This window comes from Cebus imitator, unplaced genomic scaffold (genome assembly GCF_001604975.1).
Source record: "Cebus imitator isolate Cc_AM_T3 unplaced genomic scaffold, Cebus_imitator-1.0 Scaffold347, whole genome shotgun sequence".
Lineage (NCBI taxonomy): Eukaryota > Metazoa > Chordata > Mammalia > Primates > Cebidae > Cebus > Cebus imitator.
The window spans coordinates 2023467-2042919 of NW_016107662.1; the positions used below are offsets into that span (position 1 = coordinate 2023467).

The 19453-nt window shown below is 36.1% G+C and overlaps 1 protein-coding gene across 2 annotated transcripts; it reads right to left on the reverse strand.

The window, feature by feature from the left end:
- Window positions 1-317: 317 nt before the first annotated feature.
- Window positions 318-18562, reverse strand: ATP6V1G3 (ATPase H+ transporting V1 subunit G3). 2 transcript variants are annotated; one of them, XM_017506072.2, is made up of 3 exons: window positions 18456-18562; window positions 6407-6507; window positions 318-653 (listed from the first exon to the last, which is right to left on the reverse strand). In XM_017506072.2, exons 1-3 carry the CDS (start codon window positions 18535-18537, stop codon window positions 480-482), a joined length of 357 nt encoding a protein of 118 aa, XP_017361561.1. In that variant the 5' UTR covers window positions 18538-18562; the 3' UTR covers window positions 318-479. The 2 variants fall into 2 exon arrangements, 1 of the variants encoding a protein (XP_017361561.1); XR_005196528.1 differs by lacking the exons at window positions 318-653; window positions 6407-6507 and adding an exon at window positions 16979-17062.
- Between the last annotated feature and the right edge of the window lie 891 nt (window positions 18563-19453).

Here is a 19453-nt window from a genome sequence, read left to right on the forward strand (position 1 = left end):
ACTGGTTTCCTCATTGCTTACTGAAGTAAATAAAACCCTTGACATGTTCATTTTTAGATCTGCTGAAGAGTCATAAGCATATCCTGCTTAAAGATTATCTTTTAGCAAATTACCTTTTAACAGAATTAAGAGTGTGTTTTCAAATTGATGAAAAGGAGAAGAAATAAAAAAACCCAACACCCACTAAAAAGCTGTCATGACCATGTTTTTCTTGCAAGTGTTAAAAAGCATGTTCCTCTTCTGCATTCTTGACTTATTCCAAGATAAATTATAAGGTCATAATTATTACTAGAAAGATATAGCAACAGTTGTATTTTGTTTTGTTTAATGCAATGCCAAAGTATGAGTTATGTCACATTTTCTGTAAATGTAAATTTAAGATTTACATTTCAAATTTCTCAATATAAAAACATGAAGCCATAAGCAACTAGGTGGCACTCATACACCTTTTCTTTTTCCTCAAAAAATATGATGTACATTTACTTGGTGGCTCTGTAGTTCACATGGATTTCTGGTTTCATGTCACAGACCATGCTCAAGAGCTGTTTCATCACACATTCCATACACTTATTATAGTGTCCATTAAGTTCTTGTATCTTCCTTAGTGTTTGTTCTTCTATTTCATCTGAGAGATTACTCTGAGAGCCCATTATCTACCAAAACCAAACAGAGAAAATTCACAACATCATAATGCAATTTATTGTTTTACAAGTTAAATTTGTCTTAGCCTGTTTACTGATGATTGTCCTATGGTGCACAATTATGTACTCCTTATCTAGAATTTTTTTCAGAGAACAGACAAGATCATCAATGCTGTGAGTGGGAAGGATGAACTTTCATAAAATATTGAAGCTGGTCATAGCAGATTACTTTCACTTTTAACCGACCTCTACATGGTACAAATTGAATACACATTTATAAGCATGAAACTATGCCCAGAAGTCCTTTTCCATCGTATTTTTCATGTATTTATAACAGTTTCCATATCTTTCCCATTATTTACTTTCTGAATTATAAATGGAAAACGTAGTTGAAAGATACCATTAAACCCACTTTTGCTGTTTTTTTTGAGTGAATAACTGGTTTTTCTATTTTTAAAATACATTATCTGAACTGACCATGTCTTGTTTATCAGGAAGACAGTCACAATATGCCCTATAAGATACTTTTATATTCACAAGTGTATTTCCTTCTTATTTTTTTTTTTTTGAGACAAAGTCTTACTGTGTCACCCAGGGGATCCAAGCAATTCTCCCACCTCAGATTCCCAAGTAGTTGGGGCTACAGATGCGTGCCACCACACCTGGCTAATTTTGTATTTTTAGTAGGGACCGGGTTTCACTATGTTGGCTGGGCAGGTCTCGAACTTCTGACCTTGTGATCCTCCTGCCTTGGCCTCCCAAAGTGCCTTGGCCTCCCTCATTACAGGCATGAGTCACCGTGCCTCACAGTACAAGTGGATTTTTTTGGGTAATAGATATTGTCATGAAAATTTTAGTGTAAGTTGTGTTTCTTTCAAATTGAGTATGCTTGTTCATTTAGTTACATTATAATTTTAGACAGTGTAATATATCTTTCTAATTGCTCTTTAATGGCAGTGATTCTCAGTCTTTTCCATTATAAGCTCTTTCCTTGTAGCTTCTTTATCCAGAAATGATTTGATCAAAATATAATTTCATCAGGGGAGTTAACAATTTAAAGGAATTCTGCAGTGAAACACTTTGAAAGTTAGCCTTTATTAAAGCAAACAATCAACTCCTAATGTATCACCTTTGTAAATTCAGCCTTTCTTAAACATGGCATTTTAAAGGCAAGAAGACTGTTTTATGTTTGTTTGCTTTTTCCTTCTGTGAGTGTTTAGGAAAAGTATGCATTTAATTTAATCCAAGAGACTCCACTGACTTCTACTTCAGGATTGTTAAACTATTCTAAATTCTAAAATCTGCATGATCTTTTTGAGTCCTAGGCTTGAAATCAAATGCCTTTGAGGCTCTTGGGTTCAAGTTCTTTTCTGTTTACAGTCCAGGCAACAGGGTCTTCTCAGTTCAAAGAAAATAATTTTGAGAAGTTGCAGCTTCTAAGACATCAAATAACTTTTGAAGAATAACATTTTGATAAGTGAGTATACAAGAAGCAGAAACATATGGATCAAATTTCCCTTGCTAAGAAGAAATTTTAAAATAGAAGAGAACTACTTATTGAAATGTTTCTACCAAGCTCAAAATTTTTCTTCTAAATTTAGTATCTTAAATGGGATTCTACCAAACTTAAAAAAAAATTTTTTTTTCTCTAAATTCAATGTCTTCTAGTGGCAAAAAATTAAAAGCAAACTGTTGTGAAACTATTAAAAATAGTTGTCATTAGGACAGTATTAAAAATAGTTGTCATTAGGTTAATTTAGTGTAACCTTTCTGAATGACTTTGGAAAAGTTAATCTCAACCTTAGTTTCTCTATTTTTTTCTTAATAGGGATAATATCCCATTTGGTAAGATACCGTAAAATGCAAACCAGATTCACTGGTAAGTGGGCAGAGCAGTTGTGTCTAACAAAAGTATAATATGAGCCACAAAGGCAACTCATATATATATCATTATAAATTTTCTAGAAACCACATTAAAAATGTACAAGAAATAGTTATAGTTATTTTAATATATTTAACCTCATATTCACATTTTAACACACAATCAATTAAAAAATTATTACATTCTTTTATTTCATACTAAGACTTTAGAATCTGGTATGCTACACTTGCAGCACATCTTGATTGGGACTAGCTACACTTCAAGTGCTTAGTAGCCACATGTAAAGTGGTCACCATTTTGGACACTGCAGCAATAGATGGCAGCTGTTAATATTAGTTGATTTCTTAATGTGGCTTGCGGAGACACCATAATCATTTTCCAGAGAAACTTATAAAGATGACATGTGGCACAGAAGTTTAACTCTGCGGCGGCTCACACCTGTAATCCCATCACTTTTGGAGGCTGAGACGGGCAGATCATGAGGTCAGGAGATTGAGACCATCCTGGCCAACATCATGAAACCCAGTCTCTACTAAAAATACAAAAATTAGCTGGGCGAGGTGGCATATGCCTGCGATCCCAGCTACTTGGGAGGCTGAGGCAGGAGAATCGCTTGAACCCGGGAGGCGGAGGTCGCAGTGGGCCAAAATTGTGCCACTGCATTACAGCCTGGGTGACAGAGCAAGACTCCATTTCCAAAAAAAAAAAAAAACAAAAAGAAGTTTAACTCTGAACAAGTAACCCGTATGTGTTAGTGATTATAATTTTCACTGACTGTCCTACTTGTACTTTTCATACTTTTCCAATCTGTTCTGTATTTTCAGAAACATTGTAATACTCTTGCAATACCCCCGTAATCCTGTTTCATCCGGCATAAACAAAATATTATTTCTGAGTTTATTTGATACCCAGTGATTTGAGTTTCTACAGCGTTTCCTATGCAATACTGTAACAATGACTAGTCATACACTATTTTAAATGGTTTTCCTAGGGAAGAATTCCTTATCTTGGTATCTGCAGGCAGATTATTGATTTAACCCATGTAGGAGTTTCAGTGAAGGAATGTAAGTGACACGAAGGCAAGAATCAGTGCTGGCTTGTTCCTTGATGTATTATAAGTGCCTTAAGCACTGTGTGGCACTTAGTAGACGCTCAATACACATTTTTGTGTTGAGTGGAATGATCAGATCTCTTGATACTACAGAGAACTCATTACCTGTGTTCTGTTGCTCGTGTTGGTGGAAGCCTGTCACCTGAATGTTTGGGACAATGTATAAATTAGTAGTTGATAATTCTGTAATGTGTAATGATACGTTTTGTCTAAGGGTGACATGTGAGAACTTCTCCATGTTAATTTTCAAAATGTCAGCTTTGAAACTGATATATAGCTTAACAGCGTAATGACTGATGGTGATGGAAAATATTTAAACATTCAATATGTTTCCTTGTAAGTTGTTTAAATGTTCAGATCCTTCTGTCATATGAAAAACACAGTTTTGTGATCTCAATTTGTGATTGCTTTCAGGAAATAAAATGTTCTTGGGACATAAATTCAGGAAGAAAGAGTAAAGGTATAAAGATCTTCAGTGTGCCCAAGGCAACCATTTTCAGGTTCTCTATTTAGATTCATGATCTATCTGAGTTTTACTTGTATTAACAACAGATTTAATTTTTCTACTGTAGTCCAGATTTCTTTTTAGCAATGTAATATCTTCTTTAGTAGAAGGTGTTATCTTGGATAGCAATAAGGAAGGGATAAATAGATTTTTGATGAAACAATATTTGCTCATGTACAGCCCACATTAGGATACCTGCTTCTGTTGAGAAGTCAGGCACTTGAAAAAGTACATGTATTAACAAGAGCTAAAAAGCAACAAAAAAGTAACATCAAGATACAACACCCACAGCAGACAGGAAGCTGGTTTTTTGGGTCTCCTCCCAAACCTCCTAATTGCCCTGGGTTAATGAGATGAGATTTAAGTGAAATAGCAATATGCCTGACATATGGAGGTCATGCCAAGGAAAGAAGATCTGTGCTAATGGTTTTACAATATGCTTAAAATAGACAAGGCTTAAATATGCTGACCTTTCTATGTGAGCTTTTGATCAAGTAGCTGTAAAATTGGCTTGGACTGCTAATTATGAGAGCTATGAGTTTTAATTATTTAATTATTAACCAAAGCAGAGAACAAATAACCTGAACAAGATATATATCTGATAAGATTCTTCTGGAGAAATAATGTTTGGAGAGATTTAACACAAGCACTTTCTGAAATTACAATCAGTTTTGTCATTACTTAAAAAATGGAAATAATTACATCAGAAATATCCTATGTAAGATAATCAAAGTGGGATAATGTTAAGGATGATTATTTTCTCAGGTCCTAATAAATCATGGTTAGGACAGGATTCAATAAGGAGGCAAAGCAAAAAAAAAATGTTATTCTTTCAACAAATGTTTATTACATATCTACTGTGTGGCAAGCACTGTTCTAATATCTAGGAAAACAGAGAAAAAAACAAATAAATGATTCCTTTGGTGTTTAAAGTCCCAGAAGGAAAGATAGGCAATATGCAAAAAAAAAAAAAAAAAGTAAATATAAAAAATGTGAGATACTGCTAAGTGCTATGAGGGAAACAATGGGCTACAATAGGTACGTATTTATGACAGACACGATTTTAGATGAAGTGATCAGGAATAGGCGCTAACAATTGAACAGAGATCAAAGAAACATGATTGTATCTGAAGAAAAGAAATGCAGAGTGTGAGAATGGTACATGACAAGGCCCTGTGGTAGGGGCATGTTCTGTCTTCTTGAGGAAGAACAGAAGGCCAATATGGCTAGAACAGAACTAATAAAGACCAGGATGGTAGGAAGTGTGGTGAGAGAGATGGCCAAAGGCCAATCGTGGAGGGCTGTATGAACTTAGGACTTTAGGATTTCTTATTATCAAACATTGATAAAAATATTTATTTTTGCTGAGTGGTCTACTTTATTCCAGAAAGGACTTTATTTTATTTGATCAGAAAGATTTTATGATCAAGTGGTCCTATTTACTTAATCCTACATGATCTCCTTATCCATTAGCACTAAAATGAAAGTTGTAAATAAAGAGGATTTCCAAATTGCTTATAATTTATTTGCAATGTCAGACTTCTGCACAGAGCTTTGTTTATATTTTTACCGAGGGCAAAATAAAATCTCATATAAAATTTAGTTATGACACATGGAGTTGAGCACTTTCTTTTAGACCATGTTGCAACATGGAAGGGAGGATTTTGGCTCCAAAGACTTCACGCGTTTATAATTTACAGTAAACTGCAGATATTTTAAAATATGCCAGTGTAGGAAAAAGCATTTGTTTATCTCTAAAAGGAAGATTTAATGAATGAGTCAGCCATTTGCAAAGATAATCAGAAAATACCAGAAGTCTTTTCAGCAATTTGTAACAATATCTACTTTGGTCCTTTGTAAATCTTGGAAATGTTAGTTGTTTATGTCACTAACCATATATATTTATATAAAAACATGTTCTCTAAAGTTGTTGTTTGCTAAAATATGTTAGTCAACAACCAGTGGCAGGAAGGAGAATTTAAGAAATCCTTTCAACTCGTATATTTGGAAATATGGTTTTTCATATATACTATATATTATATCATAACGATTGATTGACCCTTTATGAGACAGATTAAAAATGCCTTGAAAGTGAACATGTAAAATCAGTAATTACTATGATTAAGATTTAGTTCGATATTCAGCTTGATTGAACTGTATCTGCTCAATTGCAGCATATTTTTTCTCTCGGTATTCCGTGTTACGCCTTATGAATATGAAGGTCTTATCTATTCTGCATAAGAAACTGTGCTGACTTTCTTACTCACGTTAGATTGTTTTAGTCGAAACTCCTTATCTCTCTGCATTCTGTACTGGTCAATTTCTACCATTGCTTCCTCCTTGGCTTGCTTCAATCGCTTTCCTTTTCCTGAAAATTAATAATGACATATATATCATTGTTAATATTTCTGTCCCTATATAACAAAGACATATATATATAAACAACTATGTGTGTGTGTGCATATATATATGTATGTGTTGCACACACATGTATATGGAGCTGCAAGCTTCATTTTTAAAAAGTGGGTACATTCTTCATTATTTTTTGATGATTTTTTTTCTAGAATGGCAAACTTTATTAAAAAACAATAGACCTTGAAAATTTTGTAATTTTTTTCTATTGAATTCTTTAGGACATGTAAATGACAACTTTTTTTCACACTTAGATGTTTAAATAAAATATCTGTCCATTTACTCACAGCAGTAATGCCAGAGAACAGATTCTAACTGTCACTTACTCAAAAAGACATTATTTGGTCAGATTTTCGGTCTTGATTTGCTGCCAGAATCCTTCAGTCCACACCAACTGGATCCTATTTAACACTGGCAGATCTCCAAAATCACTACAAACATTCAACTCAGACTCTATCAAACTAATTTACAATTTTTAGAAACATTTTATTAGGATTTTTTTCTTACCATTTGTTGACTCTACAATGTTTGATTAAGCCTCACAATCATCAAAGTTTTTTTTTTTTTTTTTTTTTTTTTTGTAACTTTCTCTGAGGGGAACTTTCTTGAAAGTGGCTATAAAACCAATTGTTTTTAATGATTAGGAGATTTAGTTAAGTAGCCTTTTTTCTTTTATTAAGAGCAAAGGTGTAAGCCTTAAGCTAGCAGACAACATAAACGAAAGTTTTAGACGAACGCAATGCTGTGGTAATCATTAGCTGAGCACATGAGTTTTTTGATGACAGGAGTAAGTTTTGGGGGTTATAGACTGATATTAATTGGTGCTATGCTCTCTCCACCTACCACCTTGAGCTTAGCTACTAATGCTTCATGATCATTAAAACTTTAAAGAAACTCTGAACTACATTAAAATTCTTTTTTTCTATGAATCTATTGTGTTTTGATTTCAGTAAAATACCTCAATTCTTTTGCCCATTAATAGTTTTTTTCCTTTAATAATGTTTCTTAAGTATTGTTTACAATTTTTGTCAACCGTTTGTTATATTGTAAAGGACTCTGAACTAAAAAAAAAAAAATGTGTTCTCATTAAGTAGCATAAAAGAAAACCTGAGTGTAAACTTTTATCTGTCTGCCATTTACCTATGTATGTATCAACCTTTGCAGCATTTGCACGAGATGTTTCTCAATTTCTCTCCCTTCTAAGTATGAGCTGCTTCACTAGTCACTGTATGTATATGGAATAAAAATAGAGTCACTGCATTACAAATTGAAATGTGACTCTTTTAATGCATACCACCCCTGAATGGTCTGGAAAGACCTCATTTGGAACAGACATTTTGCTTTGACTACACTTTCTTTAAAATCCAAGGTCAGGTGAAAACTACTGCTCTTCTGTTGCTTGAGGCTTAATGGAACATTAATAGAAATGCTTATCTTTTCCTTAATTAATGCTAATTACCATTTTATATATACTGATTCCTTCATTCTCTATAGTTGTAACCATTTCCTGACAGCTACACATATGTTATTCACAGAGATTGTCCCTGAACAGAATAAACCAATGATATGTTGGGAGGAAAAACGATTCCTTGATCTCCAACCCACCTCCTTATCTCTGTTTGTCATTTATGTAACTAACCTTATATATTTATATAAAAACATGTTCTCTAAAGGTTTTTTGTTACTAAAATATGTTAGACAGCAATCAATGGTAGGAATGAGACTTTAAGCAAAACCTTCAACTTGTTTATTTGGGAATCTGATTTTTAATATATACTATATATTACATAAAAACTATTGACTGACCCTTTCTGAGACAAATTAAAAATGCCTTGAAAGTGAAAATGTAAAATCAGTAACTATTATGATTAAGATTTAGCTTAATGTTCCGCTTGATTGAACTGCATCTGCTCAATTGCCACATATTTTAGTTAAAAAAAAACTTTAGAAAATGTGTGTTTATATAAATATATACGGTTAGTTACATAAATCAGGACCAAAATACAGAATATTAAGGTATTAATTTTTTTAGTAATAATGGGTTGTAAGATACATAATTATTTTACAAAATAAATCACTTGCCTCATTATTCTCCATCTTAATTGCATAATATCTAAAAATAGTGGTTTTAAAGTTATGCCTCTCCAGCACATTAAAAAAAAATCATAGGAAAGGCCCTGTGTGCCTTACCCGTAAGCAGAATTCAGCGCTTCACTAAGAGGCTGTATATTAAGCTCTGTCACAGGGTGACAGGCTCAGAGAGTGTCTGTGATTCCCTTGTCATGGCACCAGTCACCTGCTGGTTCTGATTCAATTAAACGCGAGAGCCACGGGGAAATCGCTGCTGGCACAGCAATTTTCTGGATAGACTCAGCAGCTGCTGCTGTGTGAGAGCCTGCATATGCTCCACCTGATTTAATCCAGTGAAAAAAACCGAAGCCTGAAGCCGACTGTTCTGTTAGAGGTGAAGCAAAATGGCATGCATCAAATCCACTTGTATTAACCTGGAGCTTGCTTCTCTCTCCCTGTAAGAAGATTGCCAAATTCCGAAATTATACTTACTTCTTCGTAAGCATTAAAAACATGCCTGCTGCGACCAGAACGGGGGAGAAAAGGGCATTTGGACTGATTTTTAGGTGATTTGTGGGAAAAGGATTTAAAAAATCAGTTTTGGGTAGGTTAAAACTGAACTCTTTGTAGGAGACAAAGGGTAATGCTGGAAGATGGAAACTCCCTGGCCTTCTGAATAGGATAGGCCAAGTGAACTGACTGTCCCCAGAGGCAGTACGTTCTTGAGATGCAGAGAAATCTCATTTTATTGCTTGGATTGTTAAATTTGTTCTAGACTTTTCCTGACGGAGAAGACAGGATTTCATTTATCATCGAAGGGAATCAGAATCATGCAATGGCGTCACTGCAATAAAACATTAGAAGCTTTGTAACTTTAAGCAAGTTACTGAGACTGAGTTTTCTCATGTATAAGACAAAGTTAATAATCTACTATAAAAACTCATTGGAGGGATTAGAAAAAATGTATATAAAACGTTTGATAAAAGTAGTTCTTTAATTATTTTAAATCATTATTAGGAAAACAGGTCCAATTCCTGGGGCCTTTTGCTCAAAAGGAAGGCCAGGAGTAAAGCATCATTTTGAGAAGTCCTCAGGCTGTCACTAGAGAAACCTCTGTAAGCTTCCCAGAGGATATTTAAGTGGAAGCGTGCAGAGGAGAGCTGGGCAGACCAGATGCAGGAGGAAGGTCTGAAATGAAGACAGAGGTTTGCATGTTAGTCATTGGGTCCTGTATCTATGCTACTTACAGCAATGGGATATAGACAGAAATCAAGGGAAAGTGTACAGAATGAGGAGAAAAGAAGGTTAAGTTCTCAGCTTGGGGGATGTTAATGCTCAACCTTCAAGAAAAGGAGGAGGAAGCTTGGAAGGAGCCAGCAGTAATCAAAGAAATAGGAGAACCCGAAAGACAGAAGAGTACATTCCAAGAAGGACATAGCCAACAGTATCAAGTGAGACAGAGAACCAAAATAAGAGATATTTAACCAACATTACTAGCTGTCTATTCTGTGCCACACACTATTGTAACTCTAAGGATATAGCAGCGAAAACCACAAACATTTTGTTTCATGGAATTTGTGTTCTGAATGTAGCTGGGGAGATAAAAATAGAAGATGGACAATAAGTATATAATATGACAGGGATGATGATGAAGAAAGAATTAGGGGTAGAGAAAGATGGTGGTGGATTCTACTGCAGACAGATCGGTCCTCTCAGATGAAATAATACATGAACAGAGACCTAAAGGAATTCGGCAACTAGTCATGCAGATATCTGAAAGGGAAGAGTGTTCCAGGCAGAGGGAACAGCAAGAGCAAAGGCCCTGAGGTGGGAGGATATTTGCCATGCTCAAGGAAGAGCAAAAACACCATCCTGGCTGGAACAAAGAGAACAGGGTGGTTGAATGTAAGGAGATGGTATTAGAAAGACAGCAGCAGGATCAGGTCATGTAGACCTCACAGGGGTCATGGTAAGAACTTTGGTCTTTGGAGTGCTAAATTCAGGAAGGGTTCTTAGCCAAGGTGTGTCATACTACTACTTGTGATTTAAAAGGATTTCTTTGGCTGGTGTGGTGAAAATACATTGTAGGGGTCAAGGAGAAGCAGGAAGATCAGTTTGAAATTTTTTGCAACTGTTCAGGCAAATGTTAATAATTGCTGGAAATAAAGTAGGAGTACAGCTGGCAAGAAGAGGGTGGGTATATTTTGGAGGTGGAGCTGGTACATGAGCAAGAGACAGGGATGAGACAATGGTGACACCATTTTATTTGGGGGATAGTGTCAATACTGCAATTTCATTGCTATGCCTATTCAACATCCAATAATGATGCTGATGTTTATATGAACTTAAAGATCAGGGAAGCAATGAGTGCTGGGAATATTAAGTTTGGGAGTCATCAACATGGAGCTGCTATGCAAAGACATGAGATTGGATGAGATCACCTCAGAAGTACTTGCCAGTATATAAGAGAACATCCAAATTGGGGTCCCGACTTTAAAGATCTAGAAGACAGGCCGGGCGCAGTGGCTCACGCCTGTAATCCCAGCACTTTGGGAGGCCGAGATGGGTGGATCACGAGGTCAAGAGATCGAGACCATCCTGGTCAACATGGTGAAACCCCGTCTCTACTAAAAATACAAAAATTAGCTGGGCGTGGTGGCGCATGCCTGTAGTCCCGGCTACTCGGGAGGCTGAGGCAGGAGAATTGCTTGAACCCAGGGGGCGGAGGTTGTGGTGAGCCGAGATTGCGCCATTGCACTCCAGCCTGGGTAACAAGAGCGAAACTCTGTCTCAAAAAAAAAAAAAAAATCGAGAAGACAACAGGAAGCCAACCATGAGAGGAGTGTTCCAAAGTCAAATGAAGAAAGAGTTTCAAAGATGAAAGGAGGATCTAATTGTGAACGAGATACTGAATTAACATTGGGTTTGGCAATACTGGTGATCTTGGCAAGAGAAGCTACTGGAGTTATAGGAAGAGATGTTCAATAGAAAATGGAACAAAAAATTGTAGACACTCGGAATATAGGCAACTTCTTTGAGAAATTTTAACAAACAAAGGGGAACAAAGAAAATAAAATAAGGGCTCAAGGTGGTCAAGTGGATTTGACAGTTAGAGGATTTAATTGTGCTGCCCGAAAATATATGTTGCAGTCCTAACTCCTGGTACCTGTGAATGTGACCTTACTTGGAAACAGGGTCTTTGTAGATGTAATCAGGTTAACATGAGGTATAAAGGATTAAGATCGGTCCTAAATCCACCAGCTGCTTCCCTTATAAGGAAAATTTGGATAGAGAGACATAGAGTCAGAGCGGACACACAGGGAGAAAGGCTGTGTAATGATGGAGGTCTAGATGAAAATGAAGCAGGTGCAAGACAAGAGTGCCCAGGATGGCTGGCCACCGCCACTGACCAGGACAGAGGCATGGTGTTTCTCCCTCAGTACCTCCAGAAGGATCCAACCTTGCTGGCATCTTCTGTTTGGACTCCTGGCCTCCAGAACTGCGAGATAATCAGTTTCTGCTTAAACGCACCTCGTATATGGTAATTTATTACAGCATCCCTAAGAAACAATGCAGAGAATCGGCAAGGAGCATAGAGAAAACAATGCTAGTTGAACATTGGAGGCAAAGCCAGATACCCTCCTGCTGTGGAAAGAATACGTATGGAAATGAATGTGCCACCTGACAAACATATGCACGAACAGTTCAGAAGCCATTTTTATTTGCTATATAAGCAAAGGGTACTTTGGTAATGTTTGAAGATTTCTGTTAGTAACAACCATTTTTGATCTATTCTTTCCCTCAGAAAACAAAGCAAAACCAAACCAAACAGAACTTCTTGGCTTTGTTGGGCAGTTGTCAATGCTATGATAAAACCAATCTGATTCAAGGAATGCTATTATTTTTCTCAGCAACTACAAACATTAGGAAAGAAATGTCACCAGAAAAACAAAGAGGCAAACTCTGCTTTGCTGACTGTCACTGCTAGAGCTTCTCAGACTAAACCTACCGCCTGTCAGATGGTCACTTCCTGGGTTTTCAATTGCTTTTCTTCTACTTATATTTTCCTTATGAAAAATGTAACAAATAGTTTTGTGTAGCTCCTTGACTGAATATAACCAAATGCTATTAATAGAAGAAAATGCTCTGTGGTTATTATTTTAATATTACCTACCTGAAGAAATGAAAGCCCAGTGCACTCACAAATACTCTGTTAGTCTGTGGACTATAAAGGAAGAGGAAGTATTTACAGGCCTACAAAACATGCAAGACAGGGCCATGAAATTCTTATACAACAACTTTTATTAGTTTATTAAAACTCTTGTCTTTATGAACAAAAGCATCCCCTTGCATAGTGAAGAATTTATTAAATCAAGATGCTTGTTGAAAGAATTCAGAATATATGCATATTTGGAAGCAAACAGGCAATTTGCTGATTGAAAAACTTATGGATGGTTGGCATCCTATAGACCCACAAAAATAAATCTGCATTACAGTATTATGTGATGTAGTGTCTAGAATGAAATATTTTCTTAAGTATTTATTTTGCACCAAAGTGTAACTCAATGAAAGACCTCATAGAGGACCATGCTTAAGAAATTTCCAGAACTTAACTATCTTGCTGTTTTTTTCAACAAAATTATTTTTATTAGACATTGAAATAGTATTAATAGCTAAAATTTGTTGAGCACCTCCTCTTTGCCAGGTGGTGTTTTAAGTCTTTTGTAAGTGTTAACTCAGTCAATCATGACAACTCTATGAGGTAGGTACTGTTAATATCTCCACTTTGAGGCCAAAGAAACAGGTACAGCAAGGTTAACAGGTAACCCACCCAAGATCACACAGCTAATAAGAAGCAGAAGTTAGATGGGGACCCAGGCAGAGCAGCTGTAGGGAATGACCACTGACCATACTATTTTGGGAGAAAACTAGAGTGGTATGTTTTTCACTTTTGTGACGGTTGTCCACAGCTTTTAGGACATTTTTAATATAGCTGCTTGTTCAATTTTTCTCATCTCCAGGTTGGAAAATTTACGATTTATTTTTTTGCTATTTCTTTCTATCTATATCCCATAATGCAATCTGTAGTTTTTAGTCAAACAGAAATGCTACTTCCTGCAGCTTCCAAAGTAAATAGATTGAGTGTTTATTTGTAGGAGAGTTTATCGTGTCTGCTCAGAAATGATTTGGGAATATGAGTTCTTTATGTGATGCTGAATTGCATGCATTTGAATATTTCAGAACAGTGTTCATGCAGAGCTATAGGGTTTTAAAAGTTTGCAATGGGTGTAAGTGAAGTAAATACTTCTCTTAAGAAAAGTCATGACTAAAAGTAAAAATGCAACATATTTCCGAGAAAAAGAAGTCTTTTCCTCCTGTTGATAGTGGTACTCTGAATTTTTAATCTAGATCTGATTGAAGTTTCAATTCAATACCCCAAACCTGGAGCTCCAGGGAAAATTTCTGATGTTTTAAAAGGTGTTACCTATTAAAAAGGTAACTTGTCTTGGACCAGCACACCCACTTTTATGTGCTAATTAATGAACAATTTATTAAGTAAAGAGCATTGAATCTAGGTAAGATAATTTAAAGTCGTGCAAACTACTGTGATTTCATCTAAATTCAACCAAAATAGGCAGTTTTGCACATAAAAATATGTGACAGCTTTAACTAATAAATACGACCTGTAATCAGTGGATAAAGACAAGTGTTTGAACATTTCCAGTCGTCTTACCCCAGAAGCAGTCCTGGTCTCTTTGTTTTAGGAAAGGTAAACCCAGAACTTACAGCAGAGGTAAAAACAAATGGAATGAGATCATTCTAGTCTGTTTCATTCTTCTATTGTTATTACTTATAGTAATATACAAAAATATATAACCTAGAGGTTTTAAAAATCAGAAAAATATGGGCAAGATAGTAAAGCAGAATACACACAAGTTATTTTTATTTTATTGTTTATGTATGCGTGTGTGTGTATTAGGACTTCTATTTTTATTTGCAGAAAAAGTCTGAAACTCGAAGATGTTAAATGACATTAAAAATCATAGGTTTTCAACTTAAGCCAAAGCTTTTATACTCTGCTACTTCCCAGTCTGAATTCTGAAGCCTGTCCACAATCCTGCCTATGTCCATGTCAGATTTCCTTTCTCTCAGTAGCTGGTGGATTTCTTGAGAGCAGAGACCTGCATATCCAATTTCTGTAGACCTCGTGGCCTTCTGAAGAGTTCCTGATACATCAGTTCATAATCCCTTATCTGTATCCCTGAAAGCAAAACACTTAGACCATATACTGCATTATGTAGCAACTGCACCAGGCTCTGAGGCAGTTTTCCTTAATGGAATATATTAACATTCTTGCAGCATAATATATAAATAACTTTGTTAATCTTGTATTTTCCTGAAGCGATTAACATGTGAATTGCTGTTTTCTGTCTCTTTCCCTCTTTCTCACCCTTCCTTCCTCCTCTCTTTTTCTTAAAAATAATATGTTCAAGGGTCCTGTTTTACACTCTATGCCTAAGTGTCTGAGAGTCTTTCAAATAAAAGGACTTAAGAAAGGAAATGACACAGATTGTCTGCAATGGTGTTCACTATTGTGACTTCTTGGTCCTCATTCTGCCTTAATGTATCAGAATTTCAAATGAATCTTTTTATGAAAAAATAAAGCAAAAATATATGGGTTTACTAAAATGATAACTGTTTTTACCTCTCCTGTCACCATGAGTCCTTTTTCTTTTTAAAATAGTCATTTGTGCATTTATCTCACTGGGAAGTTCTTTAAGGAAAAGCTAGTTCTGATTCATCAGTGTAAACATCAAAATGGCTTGGAATTAGTAGGTACCCAATAAATACTTCTTCGATTAAGTAAACAAACGAAACAAAAACTACTGAAACATTACAGAAGTTATAACATACCTAGATATAAGGTAATATTTCTATTTTGCCATAGATTGCCTATGTGAGTAAGCTGTTGTAGCTATAAACTGTAACACCTGCTGACAGCTTTAAGAAAACAGTTTCTTTCCAGTTAAAACTGACCTCAAAACCTGTGCTTTCTGAGGCAAAGAGGACAGGCTGACATTCTCCGTAAAACTGAGTGCAGAGGTTAGTTGTTGAAAGTCAAATATTTTCCAGAATGTCTTTAAAGCCTGGATATTTATTATTACTGGCTGAATACCCACCTGAATATTCATGAAAAAGACATGGTACACTAAGATAAAAGTATGCAGGTATTTTAAGTTACTGGCAAATGAAATGAACATTTTTGTGTATAAATAAAACAATATGAGCTGGGTGTGGTGGCTTACACCTGTAATCCCAGCACTTGGGAGGCCGAGGTGGGCAGATCGCGAGGTCAGGAGTTCGAGACCAGCCTGGCCAACATAGTGAAACCCCTGTCTCTACTAAAAATATAAAAAAAACTAGCCAGGCATGGTGGCAGGCCCCTGTAATCCCAGCTACTCAGGAGGCTGAGGCAGGAGAATTGCTTGAAGCCTGGGTGACAGAGAGAGACTCTGTCTCAAAAAAAAAAAAAAAAAAAAAAAAAAAAAAAAAGGCAAAATGTACTTTTCAATACTGAATTCTGAGGAAAGATTGCCGAAGGGCAGCGTATTCACTAGAGGAAAGGAAAATAAATTTGGCTTTTATTTTTATTCTGAAATTTGAAGCAGGTTGTCTTTACTGGTTCTCACCCCAAAATAACTTGCATGATTAGCAATACTTTTATTCTCTAATGACTTGAAAAAAGGAGAAATAGCTGGTAAAAATGTTTGAATTATACAATAATATTGATTAATATGGACTCAATATTTCATTTTGTATTCTCCATAACGAGGAAGCAAAGGCAACATAACTATCACGTCTTTAAATTATCTGGTCTTCTGTTCTAAGTGTTTTAAATATTGCTAAAGAAGTTTTTTAAAAGGCCCATGTGGTGGCCCATGCCTGTAATCCCAATTGGGAGACAGAAGCGAGTGGATCTCTTGAGCTCAGGAGTTTGGGACCAGCCAGGCAACATGGGGAAACCCCCGTCTCTACAAAAATTGGCCAGGAGTGGTGGTGTGCGTCTGTGGTCCCAGCGGCTCTAGAGGCTGAGGTACAGCTTGAGCCTGGGAGATGGAGGTTGCAAAGAGCCCAGATCATCTGCAATCCCAAACTCTGCCAAAAAAAAGAAAAAACCAAACCCTGAAATGTTTTCAAAGGGCAAATTTTCTATGCTGTTTCAACCACAGGTCCTGAACTGCTTTGTTTCTCTAAAAGTACTCTGCATTCATATCATCTTGCAGCCAATTCCACACTTGGTTGTAGAAAAAGAAATTGAGAAATAGGAAAACATTGTCTTCACTGACTTTCTTCCTTTCCTCTTCTATCAGCTCCACCTGGAGTCTTTCCTTTTTTGTTGTCGATGCCCATGTTGCTGAGTGTTCAGGAAATCAATTTATCTTAAGAAAAGAAAATGATTTTACCTGTGGTTGAAAACCTTAGTGTACCTGACTTCTTACTAACTTCCTTTCTTGGCTTGTAATATATTATTTCTTCATTTCATTACATTGAAATAATTCAGTACCTACTCCAATCTCATCACTACATTCATTCAAAGAGTCACATAAGCAACATTTTAAAGATACGGCCCCTGTTTTGCCAGACTGAATCTAATTGCAGAGGCAGGACAGACAATCACAAAGAGAGTGAATGACGCTACAAATTACTGTAGATTGAATAATGAGGTGACACGAAATGGGACAGTGAAATAAAAATGTCTTGGCTTTGGGAACCTGAATTCCAGTTGTAAATCTGAGACATGTTAGTTTTTTTATTATACAAATTGTATGAATTTTATAAAGTGCAGTGGTTAAGATCTGGGCTTGGAAATTATAGCTAATCTAAGTCTTGTCTCTACCATTTACCCTCTGTGTGACATTACACAAGTTGTATAATTTCTCTAAGCATCACTTTTGCATTTTCAGTAAAGGTTGTAAGAATAAAGATAAGCAATGAGCATGGTGTCTGGAACATTTTTTTCTATTTTTTAAAATATATCCTTGAACAAATCACTAGCTCTGTTCCTGCATACATTGGGAATTATATTAATATCCTATTCATTTGGCTGCTGTGAGTATCAAAGAGAATAGGAAGGGGGTTGGAGTTCACTGAGAACATTCTATGTGTAAGTACATGAATGCATGACCAAATGAAAACAGAGCTGAGTACACGGGCAAGTGCCTGTCGTCCCAGCTACTTGGTAGGCTAGGACAGCAGTCTCTCTTAAGTCACCAGTTGGAGTCCAGCGTGGGCAACATACTGAGACTCCCATCTCTTAAAAATAAATTAATAAAAACAAAAACAAAAAGAGAGGTAGAAAATGAGAATCAAACGTAAATATTTTAAACTATTAGATATTAAAAAGCTATTGAGAGGGATGAGAATAAGCTATTATTATTCCAGTGTTATGGAAATGGAAACTGATGCTTATAAAAATAGATAATTTGCTCAAGTTTACTCAGAAATAAGCAGATTCAATCTGGAAGTTGGCTATCTCTTAACAATGGTGAGAAACCTGAGGCACAGCATAGCCAAGGCTTAAGCCCACGTCTCTATGATCTTAATGTCCATGAGCTCATGGCCTCTCAAAAGGAACTGAATGAGGAAACTTCTTTCCTACACTAGACATAAGGGATATACAGCTGGGTAATTTTAATGAATGGGCAAATGTCTCACAGGGAGTACAGAAACCAAAGTTTGAAACAAGGTCTGCCTCGTCCAAAAGTCTGTCCTTATCCCTGCATTCCACTGCTTCGTTTATTTCGTGACAAACCCCTCACAGGTGAAACTTACTCCTCTTGGCTTCCTCTAGCTTGTCCTTGGCCCGTTTTTCTGCCTGAAGGAGCTGATGGATCCCCTGAGTCTGGCTGGTCATGGTAGCCTGCTCCAAGGAAGTGGCTCCTATGAAATCTGGGAAATAATGGGTTCACGTACCCTTTTAAAAACGTGTAACATATAACTCAGATTGCTGTGTCAACAGTGAGTTCTAAATGCAGCTGTTTGTTTCAGACTGGCTGGATTAGGCTGGATAGCTGGGTCCCAAGGAAAGCCCAAGGTGGAATCTAGAAAAACAAGTAAAACCAGTATGAAGAAATCGAAAACTTACCATTTCTGCCAGTGTTAGCTCTTCTGTATGAAATAAGGAGATATAAATGAGGTGTTGCCTCTACTTATAAATAATGAGTAAAAGTCCTTGTAGAATATTAGCTTCCCTATTCTTCCAAGAATTATTGACATGTTTACTGAATTTTTCTTTTAAGAAACAGTATCTTTCTTTGTTCTTTGTCCGTGCAATACTTTGTTTCAGGTCTTTTTAAAATATGTTTCTAGCGATACAGTTATCTGCTTAGAGAAAATGTATTAATCCTTTGCTAAGAAAGAGGTTCCCCAGCTTTGTGCATAGATGGTGGACTAAAGGCTTTTTTTCTCCCAAGGTCTCAGGTGACAGGAATGAAAAGATTCCTTTTGGGCACTGTGGTGCTCTTAAGTAATGCAGTAGGCTGAGGTTCCAGGGACATCTTAGTGTGGTGACTAAACAGTGAGTAATTTTAGTAGTAGTAAGCATAATATAGATTGATTATAACTGTGTGTTGGGGGTAAGATAAAATAATTTAAACATGCATTTTGTATTATTCAGTGCTTGTGTTGGGTATTGTTCTAAGATAGTACAATAAAATCCATCATACTTGATTTGATTCGATTCAGTAGCAATCGGACAAATGAGAATATTGGTCACAGAGAAGAATCATAAAGTATCGTTTATATGTATTTAAAATTTTTATTTGAAGTGA

What these genes read in the sequence shown, in the direction of transcription:
- ATP6V1G3 (XM_017506072.2), bottom strand. Translation starts at nt 18,537, where the DNA reads ATGACCAGCCAGACTCAGGGGATCCATCAGCTCCTTCAGGCAGAAAAA. An exon ending in GCTAGAGGAAGCCAAGAGGA is followed by an intron (nt 6,508 to 18,455) that starts GTAAGTTTCACC and finishes ATTAATTTTCAG; the next exon opens with GAAAAGGAAAGCGATTGAAG. An exon ending in TTCGACTAAAACAATCTAAC is followed by an intron (nt 654 to 6,406) that starts GTGAGTAAGAAA and finishes TGGTTTTGGTAG; the next exon opens with ATAATGGGCTCTCAGAGTAA.